The sequence below is a fragment of the Drosophila ficusphila genome, unplaced genomic scaffold (assembly GCF_018152265.1).
Source record: "Drosophila ficusphila isolate 14025-0441.05 unplaced genomic scaffold, ASM1815226v1 contig_791, whole genome shotgun sequence".
Taxonomy (NCBI): domain Eukaryota; kingdom Metazoa; phylum Arthropoda; class Insecta; order Diptera; family Drosophilidae; genus Drosophila; species Drosophila ficusphila.
Window position 1 is genome coordinate 21,008,955 of NW_025064737.1, and position 15,899 is coordinate 21,024,853.

General features: G+C 39.8%; 1 protein-coding gene and 1 long non-coding RNA gene across 3 annotated transcripts; one reads left to right on the plus strand and one right to left on the minus strand.

The window, feature by feature from the left end:
* The first annotated feature begins 298 nt into the window (after positions 1–298).
* LOC108095721 lies at positions 299–982 on the plus strand. Its single transcript, XR_006245809.1, has 2 exons — positions 299–600; positions 656–982. It is a non-coding gene; the product is annotated as an uncharacterized LOC108095721 (long non-coding RNA).
* A 6,941-nt stretch (positions 983–7,923) lies between these two features.
* LOC108095831 (fructose-bisphosphate aldolase) lies at positions 7,924–15,846 on the minus strand. 2 transcript variants are annotated; one of them, XM_017197113.2, is made up of 4 exons: positions 15,592–15,844; positions 11,239–12,055; positions 10,862–11,061; positions 7,924–9,221 (listed from the first exon to the last, which is right to left on the minus strand). In XM_017197113.2, exons 2-4 carry the CDS (start codon positions 12,032–12,034, stop codon positions 9,132–9,134), a joined length of 1,086 nt encoding a protein of 361 aa, XP_017052602.1. In that variant the 5' UTR covers positions 12,035–12,055; positions 15,592–15,844; the 3' UTR covers positions 7,924–9,131. The 2 variants fall into 2 exon arrangements, with proteins under 2 accessions (XP_017052602.1, XP_017052601.1); XM_017197112.2 differs by lacking the exon at positions 7,924–9,221 and adding an exon at positions 9,795–10,148 and having other exon boundaries at positions 15,592–15,846.
* Positions 15,847–15,899: the final 53 nt, after the last annotated feature.

Here is a 15,899-nt window from a genome sequence, read left to right on the forward strand (position 1 = left end):
GAGTTTTTTCACTATTGATTTTGTTTTTATTGTTGTACTATTAATAAATAAGTTGATTAAAGTTTGTACGGTAAGTATATATTTTTGAAAAGAATTTATTTTAACCTTTGGCACAGACTTTATGTAGTGACCTGAGCTGGGCAGCAGACACAAATGCAGCAGCGAAAAATGCGAAATAGTCACGTCAAGAAAAATTTTTCTTAACTAATAGTCTTGGCCAGCAAAGCTAAACATTACACAATACCGGAACCTAACAAGCCTTTTTAATTCTGAAGTTTTAAAGGTAATAAAAGAAAAGCAAAAAATATACATACAACTTCTAGCTAAAAATGAATTCTTTGTTTTGGCATAGTATTTTGGTTTTAATATTTATACAAAAAGTGATTGAAATTAAAGCCGACTCAAACATAAAATTTTTTTTAAATAGTATGCAATGCGCGGATTGTAAAGATCTCGACCCAAATTGCAAAATTAAAGATTACGGATATTACTGTGAGGATCCCGAAGACGCAAAAGCTGTTAAAATTGATATGAATAAAACTTTCCCGTTGGATCACCTGAAAAAATGCATGCCTAAGAATCATTACTTCAACGCAGGAAGTGAGTGAGCTTCCTAGTATTCTGACATTCAGGCAACAAAAATAAATCATTTTAGGGTTAATACGCGGTTTATGTTGCTTTTGGTCACCAGAAAATGGCTGCCAAGCGGTACAGAGTAAACTTGATACTGCAGAGTGCTCCAAGTGCTTCGCGGATTCAACCAAGGGCTGCCCCTGCAATTCCAGGTCTAAAACAGTAATAAATGGTCAAGAAAACCGATGCAAGTCCTACAGCTATTTGCTTCCCATCACTGCAAGCCTTTTGGTTTTCAAAATTAACTAGCTTAGCTTATAAAGTTTTAATTTTTGTTTTAGCTGCTTTTTTTAAACCCTTTTTGGACTAAAAATATCAGTTAAAACAAAAATTAAAAGGAAAAACATAATCAATTCTTTATTATTGTTTTAATGGTCGTGGCAAGGTTACAACACCCGTGGGAAAAACGCAGTTATATTTTAAAGCCAGAGAAAGTCGACTTAAAATAAGAAAGTGAACGAAGAGAACCGTTTTAGATCTAGATTCATTAAATAAGTATTAATAGAGTGCATTCCCGTCTCGTCATAGCTAATGGGGTAAGACAATACACTGGCATTAGAAGCGTTGAAACGAACTCGCTTCTCAGACATTGCAGCCATTTCAAAGTCGTACTTTCTTGAATTTATTTAACAGACAGCTGGCAATTTAATGAAATTTATGCGACGCCGTCTCAGTCGCCGTCTGTCGAACCGAGTTGATCGATTTGCGTCGCTCAGCGCTGATTGATTTTTCAGTCTTCAATTCATTCGGAATTTAATTGCTCGTTTGCCTGAACTTGGGGCATCCACAATACACTCCCGCGAAAATTTTCGCACTTTATGCGAATATTTAAAAGGCGTATGCAAAGCAATACACAAACCAGCGAAAATCAAACAAAATCCAGAGCAGCCAGTCAGTCGGCCACTCGGCCACCAGTCAAAGGTTCAAAGTATCGATTGAAGGCAAAATGCGAACGGTGAAATGCAGTTGGCCAGACGAACAATGAATGCAAAACTGTTCAGCGCTCTCCGCCATTGACAATGGCATTGACGCAACAGAATCTGTGTCGTTTTATTTTCGTTGCATTTTTTAGTGCATAACGGAAATGCCGTTCTTTCAATACATCTGCACCGCCAGGTGCCACAGTAGTGCCTCGATAGGTTTGATAAATTAATTTATAAGTAGTTTAAGAGCTATTCTATCATTCAGAGGTTTAAAACTGTAAAATTGGTCATGGTAAGTCCTCTGCCAAACAGTCATCGTTGTAAAAACCATTAAAAAGTCAGAAAAATCGGACACCTGCAGGGGTAAATAAGTCGAGTCTCTTTAAATCAAAAAATTTTAACACAGTTCGTTCAGTTCGTTCTATCAGAAACGTTTAGAGGGTTAGAGGTATGTCACTTTAAAATCGGAGTAAAATTTGTTGAGTTATGGCTTTTGAAGAGATAATATTGGGTTACTATTCTAAAACCCATCAGAAATTAAGAAAAATCTGACACTTGCAGGGGTCAAACCTTCCCTCTCTAAAATTAATATTTTAACGCAGTACGCTTAGGAATTCCATAACAAACGCTTAGAGGTATCCCACTTTAAAATCTGATCAGAATTAACTAAGCTATGTGAACTAAAATAATTCATAATTAGCAAAAATAGATATTATTTTAGCTGACATATTAAGAGACTACTGTAACTTAAAATTTTCTCTGCGTTCACGTGCTTTCCGAATGATTTCGTAATAGCGCTTTAACGTACGCATAGCTATCGAGAGCGACCAAAGTTTAAAGTGTACAGTGCAAATCAGATAATGTGTAAATCAGAGAACGTGGATTCCGGAAACTCTTGGTGCGAATTGAGTCCAATTGAAATGCGGGCATGTAGAGTAATCGTCGGCCATGTGGCTGCAGCTAAGGTGAGGGATAAGTCGGCTTCCTGTTTCTCAAACTTCGCCATTTATAATTAACAATTTACCTAATCCCGCAGCCAGTGCGGAAACCTTTTAAAATTGCTTTCTCAGCCGGTTAAATATCTACGAAAAAGTTTTTCAATGCCAAGCCGTTTCTCATCCTCTTTTTTGCCTCGAAATTTCGCTCATCAAAAGGGCTTGGGCTTTGTAGAGTGCCTTTAAAACTGCGCATTCGAAATTGACGTCAGAGCCCTAAGCCTTATCCTTCAAGTCGGTTTCCCCGTTCCCACTCTTAACAATTTCAATTAATATCAAAAATCATTCAACCCAGTCCGGCAACTTTGTTGTCGCTAAAAATGCACTAGCCGGAATCACCATTGAAAACTCAACAGTTTCCCACAGTTTCGCACTGTTTTGAACACAGTTTTGTTCTATTTACCAATCTGAAATGGAAAATCTGAATGGTGAAAACCTTTTGTGCGTTTCAACGCAATGCCAGAAACTTTAATTGCACAGTGTCACGAGTTTTTCCGTCCCCGCTTCCGCGCCACTTTGTCCTTGAGGAGGCGGGTTAATTATGCCAAAATATTTTGTCAGCTTCACGTGGCAGGGGAATTTGCTGCTGTCAAAAGGACATCACTGGCTTTGTAGCTCTGCCTGTGAAATCAGAACTTCCCTCGGCTGCCAGCGCTGTCCTTGATCCTACCGCCTCTCAGCTGTCGAGCTCTCATCCTGACGTATACATAATGTTGGCGACTGACGGTCGGCGGATTGCGTATACGCCATGTGGGTCAATGAATTAATGCCGCCTGGGCCGTAAAACTAATTTTTCTCTCTTTTATTCGTTTATTTGCTTTTATGTGCTGTTTTTGTTAGGCTTTTCAGTTGTTAAACTGCAATGACGTAGACATAGATTTGATAAGAGTGTTTTATAGCAGTAGGAAACTTCTTACCATGTAACAATATGCAAAACCGTAATGTTTACTTTATTGGTTTATTAAAATAAAAATATATGCAAATATAAAAATATTCAGGGCATAAACCACATAAACTTGACTCTAGAATAAATACCATCATGATTTATAAATAAACAAATTCCAGGAAATTCCTACTTTATCAATTATTGTCGCATATTTAACTTAGTATATTGATTTCGCTGAAAGGAAATTCCCTAAGATAAGATACTAAGTTAGCCGACATTGTCAGTTATAGAAAAGTAGATACAAATATAGCTTTTCAACAATTTCAACATCTGCTGAGTAATTTTTCCTATTTGTCAGCCACTTTCTCCGAGTAACACATTTCTGATTTAATTTAGTTTATTGTGTGCAATGTGCCGGGGGATTCCCCTGCCAGCTGCTAAAAGGCTTTGCATGTTCCACTTTCAAGTTGGGTAGAAAGGCAAGGGGATGACAAAGAATATAAAGTAAAATAAGTTCCCTCTCATTACACATTCGCGGCAGCAAAACGTTTGCTCTGCGGCCCACCCATTTGAATTAAATGGTACTCATTGCACTTGCTCATTAGAAAATATTTGCACATATAATTACTTGCGCTTCACCGCCGCCCCAGTCGCCCGATATCTTCCCATGGAAGCGGGCATTATGCAAGCTCACAGCTCGACTCACGCGATGTGTGGCTCGAATCAACGCAACGCGTCGCAGATTGCATTTCAAAGGCATTTTAATTGCACGTGAGTGAAAGGAGGGAGAGCGGAGAATGTCAAGGCGTTGGGAAAGTTCTATGATGCAACGGGAGTGAAAGTCGGAGGCAATGGAACTCTCAGAGCTCCCAAAGCGTTCGTTCACCTAAGCCTCGACAGTCTGGAGATTTGCTCAGTTTGATTTGATTATAACAGCAGCTGGCGGCTTCTTTGCGGCTCCATTTTTGGATAAGTGCACAGAAAGAAATATCTCAAATACTTAATGATAACTGTATTCAAATAACTATTAAACTAAAAAATAAGCATTCATCTGAATAATAAATTCATGTTAATAAATACAGTTAAAAGAAAACATTTTATAAATTTATAACAAAAAGGTTTTTCATTGTGTACATATCGTGCACGAGCATCGCGTAATATCCCCAGCTATCTTCACCCCCCGGAACTTTGAGTTCGCGCTGGCGATTTATTTGTTCTGTCGATTATGGCAGCGAATTCGTGCAAAAAAGATAAATGGAATTGTCAAAATTGTTGTGATTGCCTCATTGTCATGTTACTGTCAGCACTGTATTCAACTCCTTAAAAAGAGTACAGTAACATGCTGCAATTAATTAAGAGTTGAGGCTGCTGTAAGTTATTCATGCTGAAATGCAGCAGTGGGAAAAACAGGTTGGTTTCCTCAAGCAAAAGCAATTTCCGGTCCTGATGGAAATGTTTTTCTAAGCTGCTTGGCATACATTTAAAGATAGCATATAAATCGATAATTTTACTAGACTAAAAGTTGAAACTTTTACAAAGTATTAAGTACCCATAAAATATAAGTTACACCGGATTAGATCTTATATTATTAATTTAATAATTTGTACACCACACCCACTGCACTCTGAGCATTCAGTCTTGAAATACTTCTGAACTGCCAGACAGCGAGTGGGCAAAAGAATAAGAACAGAGGAAGAGGAGCCCCTGGCCAAGCAATTTGTGTCGTTTTTGCCGTCTCATTTGGCACACGGCCAGTCCATTCGGCCAAAATGCAATCGAGTGCATGCCCGTCTGCCGGCCAGCGATTCCAAGTGACTCCGCACTTCCGTTCCCCTCCCAACTATAAATTACATTCCATTAAAAAATCATGCCGCGGCGCACAAATCAACATCAACTCAATGAGCATAAATTGCCAAGACGAACTGCTGGAGCTCCGGAGGGCTGGGAAAATCCGGGCGGGAGGACAATGGCAGGGCGGCGCTAACGGATCGATCGGCCTTCACATTGGCCGCCATGACGACGACTGCGACGGCAACAACGCACATGGCCGAAATGCACACGAACGCGGCCAAAAAAGGGAGGGATAAAGAAGTGACAGGACTTTGCACTGACCAGCCATGTGTGCTACAGTGGGTCAAAACGTTTTTAGAAAATAAAAAACAGGTAACAAAAATGTGAAAATATATATTCGCTAGAGAACTTAATTGGAAATTATTGGTTCAAAAGTTTGAAATGGCTTCATGTGATGCATACTTTAAAAACTATAATAATGAAAATAAAATGTTGAGCTTGTAACATTTTTTTGTTTTCCATTTCTCATAACTGACGCTTATAGATCTGATAACTGAATTTATTCTGATCCACCGTGCGACGTGCGAAATGCATTTGGGAGTAGTCTAGCGTGGATTCCGGTGCCTTCGAGGTTCCCTTTGATGGCTAATGGGTTGTCCAGTCGATCCAGAGCTCGTTTTGAGCTATTTTTGCCGTGCTGGCGATGGTGTCACGCATTTGGTTTGTTATTGGGCCCCCGAGTGATGTTTGCAGCTAATTAGAAACGGCCCACACTCACAAACCAGCACCGCACACTCATTTGACCAGGGAAAGCAATCTGCAATTACAGTCGGCTGGGCACCGCCCCTTCTGAAGAGCAAGGAGGTCGGCGGATGTCTCAGGACATGTGCCAAATGACTGCCAATCGATTCGGCATTCGGAGCGGGCATGTAATTAATGGAGCGTGGCTTAAATTATGCAAAGCTCAATCAACTGCTTTTCGCAGTCCTCGAATCCGACCACATTCCCCAGATCTCTGGTCCACATCTCACGGCGTGTCAATTTCCGCCCGACACGTTGTGTGCGACGACTTGCCAACACCCACATTCACATCCACATCCACATCCAGGTCCACTTCCTACTCGGCGCCACATGACGTGCCGTTGATATTTATGTCGTCGCCATTGTCGTCTCAGTTCTCGCAGCCCCGTTTGCCAGTCTCCGTCGCCAGGACTCAGGATACAGGACGCAGGACTCGGTTCTCCGTTAAGCGTAATCAGCAACGTGCCAGGGAAAGGTAAAATCACAATTGCACCGCAGGAAGCCGAAGGATACAATGAATGTTCAATGCACTGAAAGGAATACAGATAACAGACTATTGACATCAATAACAAGAGTTTTCTATAAGTTCTTTGTTGATTTTTCCAATTAAAATATTTCACACTTTTACCTAATCAGTGATTTTAAGTGATTTTTGAAGAACTTAGGCTCTAAAAATTAATAATATCGAACTATAGTTTAGTCATAAATCAAAAGCAAATTTCCTTTAGTGCACAATGGGAACGAGGGTCCGATGGTGGCAAAAGCTGGGTTGAAACCAGTTCAGAAACGTTGCACGACGAGATTCTGCCGGCAACGTGATGGTGTTTACATCCTATGCAAATACAATTAATTCCACTTTTGTGGACAATCTTTGTGCCAGCAGGTCGGTGGGGGCGAGTGTGACATAGGAAATGTTGACACTGCCACGGGCATTGTGGATCAGGATGCCAAATGCCAGCACCCTTTGTGAGTTCCCCCAACCGGTGCGTGGGGGTACTGGGGCACTTTGCCATCAAAGTTTTAGAGCAACTGCCCCCAGCAATAACTTGAGCATTGCGAATTTCCTTATTCTATCAAAGACAACCAATGACGCAATGTTGTAAACAATTCGTTGATCTCTGTGCTATAAATCAGCCGTTTCTATGTTTTGGTGAAAGAAATTGTGATTTAATAGACCATAACCAAGCAATTATTTTGACACTGAAAAAAAAAACAAGAGAGCTCAAAAAGGTTACGACTTAAATTCGAAAGACTTATATAACTACGAAAAAATCTTTTATTTGACCCTTATTTTTAAATAAGTACAAATTTAGTCTACGAACTTTTTAGAATTTAAAAAAAGAAAGTGTTTTTTTAATAGTCGGGTACATTCCCCTTTACCATGATGGAAAAAAACCCCGTGTCATCTTGTCGGCGGGTCTCTTCGTCTGCGCCGTTGCGCATTTGATTTGGGTGCGATTAAGCGAACTTTGCACTTTTGAATAACACAAAATCAATTGGAAATGGATCACGGTGCAGATTACACCACTTATTGCACGCCGTGTTTACATTTGCATTCGCAATGGGGTAAATTGTAAATTAAAATGAAACCAAGCACCCTAAAAGCAAAATAACGATGAGTTTGGGGGAGATTCGGCGAACAATTTAAGAATTATAATAAAGCTATTAATAATTTATTAACAAAAAATAGGTATTCATTTGTTTAAGATTGAAAGCGGTTTTCTACATTGATTTGCCTTGTATTTTTAAAAGGAGATCAAAATAATTACTTTGTTTTATGAAGCTTTTGCAAAGATAGCTTACACTCATTGTTCAGTACTTTTCAAACTGTAACTTACCCTTGAGCATTGCAAAGGTTTTTAGCTAAATGCCATGAAAATGAAACAAATGGATGTTCTTTTGCTCTTTAGGTTTTTATTGAAAGATGTTATTTCAACACCATATTTTTAAGCTGATGTTAATTTTTTTGTTGTTTTTTATTTCTTGTATATTGGTTAAACAGCTTGTTGTTGTCTGCTGTTTGTGGTGGTGACTTTTCAGTTTTGTTTGACAATAAACTATTTTAAGCTTAATCCTTGCGGTTAGTATTATATATCCTTCGTTTGTGTGTTATATTTTCACATTGCACTTCAAACAAATATGTAATTAACAACGATATGCAGAATTTGCAACTTGAATAACGTATAAAATTAAACATTCTTGATAAATATGTGTGTTAGTCATCGGTACAGTATTTCAGTGTGTAAATATGTACTGTGATAATGACCTTTGCCCTTGTTACGCCCCCAAAGATGGAGTCGAGAGGCTATAGTAACAAGCCCTGTGCCCCTGCACAGATAGGCAGCCAATGGACGCTGGAGTACAGCTCAAAATATTTCTTGTTAGTTTTTCGTAACAACATTTTGTTTTACAACAGTGTATATATATTCATATATATGGTTAATAGAGTTGTTTTGGGGTTTTTCGGGGTTTATTTTATTGTGTTTTGTTTATTTGCGTCATTTGTTTCACTTATACTTATCGATCATAAATATAAAGTTTAATAATAATAATAATGATAAAACATCGCTTTTCATAAAGGATTTTTATAAAACATTAAAAAATGTAAAAGAACGTTGTGCGATTTCAATGTTTCAAGATTTTGACATTTTGATGTTGGGATAGTGGTTGGTCTTGTTTTCACTATAAAATGTGTTTTTTGCTTAACGATTTACGACATATTTGGCTTGTTCACATTGAAATCTTTCATAATCATAGTAATAATAAAATAGAAATTGCATAACTTCAACAATAATAGGTTCATGCGCTTAAAACTAAAGATAAAATTGCTTCTCCATCGAACATAATCCTTCCTTTTTTCTGTACTCATCATTTAGTTGCTTTCTAACATATATATCATAATTAATTCTCAAAAATGTGACGTACTACATATATAACATTTTCAGAAATTGTAATTATTTTTTTTTTTTAGATTTTTTAATGCTTGCTTTTCTTAGTTTGAGAAACTAAGTTAAAAATAAACAAAGTTGCCGAACGAGTCCAGCAATCTGCTTCGTAGTTTGTTTTACATAGTTGCGAGTAGACAAAGTCGGTCCATACGCCTTAGTAGGCGTGGTTGGCAACGAACAGGGATCCGGATCCGGCTCCAGCGCTTCCGGCAACGTACTTGCCCTGAGCAGCATCGCCGTTGGCCTGGGAAGGAAAATGGGTGAAAAATTGTTAATTTCATTCGGCAATTTGTTCTGGAAAATAGTAGTCCTAATTACAAACACGTGGTCTTAATTATTACTTATTTATAACTTAGCGGGCGCAGCAGAAAACTTTTTTGGCCAGCTTCAAAAGTTTTCGCACTGATTTTTGCTGCTCACGAAAAACTTTTTCCAGCCACCTGCGGCAATTTTGTTCGAACTTTTTACGCATCCAAGCGTTGAACTAAATGCTACGGTACAGCGGAAAAGTTTCGGATAATTTAATTCCGCAACTTCTTTGGGAGAAAAATGTTGATTCGATAACATTTTGTAGCGCGAATAGCGGAAAGGGATGGTCCGAAATCGTCAGCACTTTTCAGTGGCCGGTAGTTCTTGTTTTTCAAATAATTTTAACTTAACTGTCAGCTGCAGAAGTTTCAAACTTAAACTTTTTTCATAATAAGTACTTGGTACTTTACAACGTATTATAATTATTCATACCAAAAATAACTAAATAGTAGACTAAATGTAAAGCTATTTTAAACTAATTAATGTATACATAAATCAAAAACGGAGATTTCAAATAAGGTATCAAAATTAATTTATTTATGGTAACAAAATGTCGAAATCCAAAAGTATTGATAAATATCTAGTCAGTTGTAAAAGTATAGGATAGGCTAAAAGGAATATGTTTGCAGATCCTCGGTTGGAGGAATGTAAGTGCTGCCATTCTTAGTCCGGCTTGGGCCTTAATCAGTATCTTTTGCGTTAGCAGCTGGCTTTGCTTCGGCGTGGATATAGCATCGCTAGATTCTGACTCGGATTAGTGCGTGGCTTAGTATTTGTGCTGGGCAACAAAGAGGCTGGCATTGGCGGCAAACGACGGAATTGAGCCGGCCACGTATTTACCCTGGCAAGCCTGGGAATTGGCCTGTAGATGCGGGAAGGAGAGCGGGATTGCGGTTGGGATTAATCGAATTTTGGGTTTTTGAGATTAGGTGAAGAGCAAGCGAAGCGTAGAAGAAATGAGCGAGTGATGTGAAAGCAATAGTGATAGTCGGCTTGAGGCTTGTTTTTAGTTTACCCCACTTAAGCTTCATTGATTATCCGATTTCAGTACTTGTGATCATCCACATGCAAAGTATCTTCACCAGCGAACCCTTCCACAGATCCTGCTTCATAAATACCACAAGCCGCTAAACCATTAGCCTAAGCATGGATAGTACGTGGTTATTTGAATGGAAATTGGTTATAAGATTAAAAAATGAAGCATAAAAAATAATAAATGATAAAAAGATTGTTATATATACCTATAGGCGGAATTACGATAGGGTGTTAATGAATTGCACCTCGTAAAAGATTAGTATTAAAGTTCAATGGAAAAGAATGAACAGTAGATAAGGATTTATTAATGGTATTGATAGATGGATTAGATTAGCAGAAAATTTTCTAGGAGGAACATTTTGGGATTAAATATTGGTTATGGGATGTGGATAGGATTGCAGTTTATACAGGCGTAACAATATTTCTTTAACTTTAATATAACGCTATTCCGAAGCAGAACACCAGCATTTACAGTTCTTTCACCTATTAATCTAAGAACTATTCCCGATTTAAGCTATAATTTACTATTCCAAGACTCACCTTAGCGCGCTTGAGCAGCTCGTTCTGGCCGGCGGCGATGTTCTCCTTCTTTCCAGCCCAGGCGCGCAGGACGGAAGCCTGGAGAGCGCGGCCGTAGGAGAAGGTGAGAGCCCATGGGCGGATGAGGGGCACTTTGTTGATGGCGCTCAGGTTGACGGTGGCCTCCTCCTCGGACTGACCTCCAGACAGGAAGGTCACACCTGCAGAAGAAAGTTGTTTTAATAGGATTCAAAAGGAAGTTGATGTGGGAAACTCAATTCCGTTTCGAAGAAGGTGTTAAAGAAAGGTGTCAAAAGATTGTTATTGCAAGGTACTTTCTGGATCTGTGAGATCACTGTGACACCTGTTCTTCAACCCAAACCGAAACCAGGACTCACCGGTGACGGCGGCGGGGACAGTGCGGCGCAGAGCCTGCACGGTGGCGAGGGCGATCTCCTCGGGGGTGTTCTTCTTGGCCGACTGACCGGCGGTGACCATGTTGGGCTTCAGCAGAGTACCCTCCAGGTAGACGTGGTGGTCGCTCAGGGCCTTGTAGACGGCGGCCAGGACGGTCTCGGTGACCTTCTGGGCGCGGTCCAGATCGTGATCGCCATCGGGCAGCACCTCGGGCTCCACAATGGGGACGATGCGCTGCGACTGGCAGATGGAGGCGTAGCGGGCCAGAACGTTGGCGTTCTCCAGGATCGACTGGTAGGACGGGGTGTTCTTGCCGATCTTCAGGACGCAACGCCACTTGGCGAAGTCGCAGCCGTCCTTCTTGTACTGGGCGCAACGGGCGGCCAGATCATCCAGACCCTGGGTGGTGACCTCGTCCTCGGATCCGAACAGTGGGACCACACCCTTGTCGACCTTGATGCCCAGGATGATGCCCTTCTTCTTCAGGATGTCGGCGAAGGGGGTGCCATCGTCGGCCTTCTGGTAGAGGGTCTCGTGGAACAGGATCACGCCAGAGATGTTCTCGGCCAGCTTGGGGTCAGTGCTGAACAGCAGCTGACGGTAGGCACGGCGGTTGTCCTCGGTGTTCTCCACGCCGATGTCCTGCAGACGCTTGCCCATGGTGGGGCCAGACTCGTCGGCGGCGAGGATTCCCTTTCCGGGGGCCACGATCCTCTGGGCGATGTCCCTGAGCTCATCCTGCAGCTCCTTGCTGGGGTAGTTGAAGTAGGTGGTCATTTTTGAGATTCGAGTGTAGTTCTGCATCACGCGAATCCATTTTCCAATCGAATTTGGTCCAGTCACCGAAGGCAGTTGATGTAGATTGGCGGAAGGTGGATTTTTGGTGAAAGAATAAGAAAAGCGGAAATTGCATGTTAGTAATTTTGTTACCGCTTTCGGCAACGGCTTAGAGAGTAGTAAGCCATTGCTTAGGGAAAAAATTTTGAAAGATATAAAGGTCCAAAAAAAGAAAAACTAAAAATTTTGAAAGGTTTTGGGAAAGACTTCTAGACAATGTGATGAAGAAAACTAGACTAATAACTCCAGTGTAAATTATTCAACATAATGTCTCGAAGAAACCTGCTTCTGCAAACAACTATCAATCAATCAAAAAATCAACGGATTATTTTCTACTTTGACCCATTTTTTTTATTATTATTATTATTATTATAAATGTTTGTTATTAATTGATTTGTTGTCAATAATTTATTAACTATTTTTCAATTAAGTAAATAATCGTGTATGAACTTGTTTCATAAAAGTGCGGCAATATATCACCATATTTTCAGTGTCAGGTCAATGACAAAGATATTGTTGCTAATTTTCAAATATTTTTCCATTGTAGATAGGTCATTTTGATAATCTTTGTATTTTTCACAGCTGATTCGATAGCGAAGAGCGAGTAATTCAGCAAGGTGAACAGCGCATGCACGGAGAACGTGCTTTCCTTTTATTTTCTCTACATCAGTTACTCATTCTCTCTTTCTCTCATAATTTAGCGTACACACAAAAGGTTCACTTTTTTATAGGCTTTTTTTATATCTTCTAACAGTTATCAGTGAAAATATATTATTTTATAAGGGGAAATCCTTTTGGATATTATTGCACAATCTGATTCACTATTAATTAAAAATTTATTGTTTGTTACTCTAATTATTTTCAAAAACCGAAAGACTGATTGAACTTCAGAGCACTCAATATAAAAACGAACCAACCTCGACGATGAATTTTTAGTAACTGAGCAAAGTCACGGAAACCTCGGAAATAATTCCCTGTGATGTAATCAAAGTCATGGAGTCTTCCCTCTCCCTCTTCTGGCCTATGTCCCTCTCTTTCCCACCCACATAATGCGTGACGTGGAAACTTTCACTTTTATTATCGCCGTTGCCGCTCTGCCTCTTCCGCTGCTTTCGAAGGCAGCGACGTCAACGCAGGGCGCATGAATTTCAGCTTGACATTGAACAAGGTCAGGCAACAATGTTGCATTGGCTTTGGCAACAAATGTTGCCAGCGAAATTGTTGCTTACGAAATGTGAATAGAAATTGTTGAAAACCGAAAGTCGTGTGGCGCGTGTGATGAGTGATAAAGATGACTATATCCAGTGCGAAAGAGAGGGAATATCCTCTAGCAATATATAGATACAGATACGAAATATTCTGGGATGACTAAAACTCAGTTTTTACTTGTTTGACATTGACAGTTAGCCAAGGACTGGAATGGCATAAATATCAAGCTATAGATTATAGCACCTCAACTTATCACAAACGAATGTTTACCGCGTGCGCTATAGTTCCCACGCCTTATATATGTGACACCTATACACTGAGAATAATTTTTGAGAACTGTAGGAATTTTAGGAAATGAAAATAATAATTCAAATCCAAATTTTAAGTATTTTTTTTAACTATTTAACAAAATGTTTTGTATCTAAAATAATACAAAGATAGACGAAATTCGCTGATGTCTTTTATACACACAGTGTTATCTTTGGTAAAAGTTATCTATAGGTTATATGGATTCACTTCGCACGGAACACCCACCTACACTTGCCGGCAATCAATCGAAGACTGAAAAGTTTCGGAAACTAAGTGAAATATATACGATGTACGAAAGGAAAGAGCTACAAAAAGTAAAACAGACAACGCATGACAACAAAAAACAATCAAAATAAATTTACGTTGCTATCAAGAAGCCGTGTATAAAAATAAAACCGACACATGTCCCTCTATAAGTATGTGTGTGGTAGTAGAAAAAACAAGCTGATAAAAAACAACCAACAAAATCTAGAGGCAAAAAGCGCCATGGAATATTGTAGAACTTGCTCCGGAAAGATGAACAAACAAGTTCGTTATGTGGCTGCTTTTTGTGTCATGTATGGCATGTTATCGGTGGAAATTTTGAATCGAAAACGAGCCCCCACTGCCGGTTCCAAAGGTCTTGCACTATCATTATCATAACGAGATTTTAGGTCCGGCCTCCTCGACCACAGACAGTGGGTCAAAAGAACATCTACCAGGGAAGATAACACTACTTCTCATGTAGTTACTATGAACTGACGTCAAAGGCTTAACAGTAATCATGGGTTGCACAAACAAACCGCAAATGTATTAACAACAATTTTTGAAGGCTGGGAACTTTGAATTAACCACGTACGCCTCTATTCCTATCAGCTTGCCCTTTCTATGTGACCCCAATTAATTTCCTTTGGTAGTTGTTTACTAGCTGATCAATAAATACAATTTTTGAGATAGTTCTTTATCTATTTCTAAGCGATAATAGCCTGACAATTTTTTGTATCAATAATTTAACCGTTAACGACACTACTATAAGTTAGTATGGAAGCCCACGCAAAAAAACTTTATCATCATTATTAAAATTTGTCCAGATTATTTATACCTGATTTTTTTCGAACTTTGTTATTTATATCACAAACAGGTTCCTCCTGTTGACCTTCAAAGAAGACCTTGTCCCTCCACAACTTGCTTTCATATTCAATATACAAAACAACCCTTAAACTTGTTTCTCTCTTTTCTCAGTTTTTCGCTCTATGTGTAATCCTCAATAGTTTATTGTGCTACGCCTCGCATTCATTCAGCAAAAGGGAAATTAAAATAGAATTAAAATAGAAAGGTCTAATGATCGATAAAGTAAAGCGGAATAGATAGAGATATAGAAGCTGTCAACAAACCGGGGAAATTACGATGACGTTGGCTAATTGAAATCTAATGAATGTGTGTGAGAAAGATACAAAAATGTATGTATTCCCCGATGTACATGCATTTAACATTTGCGCCAACTATTTTTAAAGGAAAACCTCAGAGGCGGCTACAAATTGCAGTTGAAACTTTGCCAATAAGCAAATGAACTCAATCGAAAGAGAGAATTGGGGGGAAAGAGATAAAAGTAGAGAGAGCCGGTTGAGCCGGTAGAGAAAACTACTTTCGAGAGCCAAAAGTCACCCGATAAGGTTTCTTATCGCCTGCAGTTCCCCAACTCTTTTCCCCAATTTAGGTGCATAGGTCAACAACACTTGGGAAACTCAAGGTTCTAGAACTTGTCATACGAATTTTGAACACGAGGAAGTGGGTGAGAAAAAATTCGGAGTCCATTTGAAATGCGCACTCACTCACACGCTTACAGATTCTGTGAGATTCTGTAAATTTGGATTACGAAACAGCCGAGAAAAATGGGAACGATTACGCGACTTTTCCACTGCACTGGGGACTTTCTGAGTTTCAGCGGCTATATAACTGAATTTTTCGGTTTTATTTATCACTTTATCACGCCCACTCACCGAACTGGAAACTGAATCTGGGAAGTGGTGACTGGCTGGGTCCGCTGCTGCTGCTGCACTGGAGGAGAGCGGTTAACGCTTTTATTTTCTGACTTCTGGCTCTGCTCTGCCGCTGCTACCGCCTCTGCCGCTGCCTCTGCTCCCGCTGACGGCGACGGCGACGTCAACGTGAAATTCCAAAGCGAAACAGGCGAGACATGGCGAGCGAGACCCCAAAAGGTTGTTTAGAGGTCGTCGCCGCCCGTGTTGGGCAACCGACTGATCCAAGCGCTAAAAATTCCCAGACCCCAAAGCGTTCGGCCTCCAAT

Excerpts from the sequence above, each read along its gene's own strand:
- LOC108095831 (XM_017197112.2), bottom strand. The coding sequence starts at position 12,034 with ATGACCACCTACTTCAACTACCCCAGCAAGGAGCTGCAGGATGAGCTC. Across the intron at positions 11,062-11,238 it reads TGTCCCCGCCGCCGTCACCG|GTGTGACCTTCCTGTCTGGA; the intron begins GTGAGTCCTGGT and ends TTTCTTCTGCAG. Across the intron at positions 10,149-10,861 it reads AGCTGCTCAAGCGCGCTAAG|GCCAATTCCCAGGCTTGCCA; the intron begins GTGAGTCTTGGA and ends CCGCATCTACAG.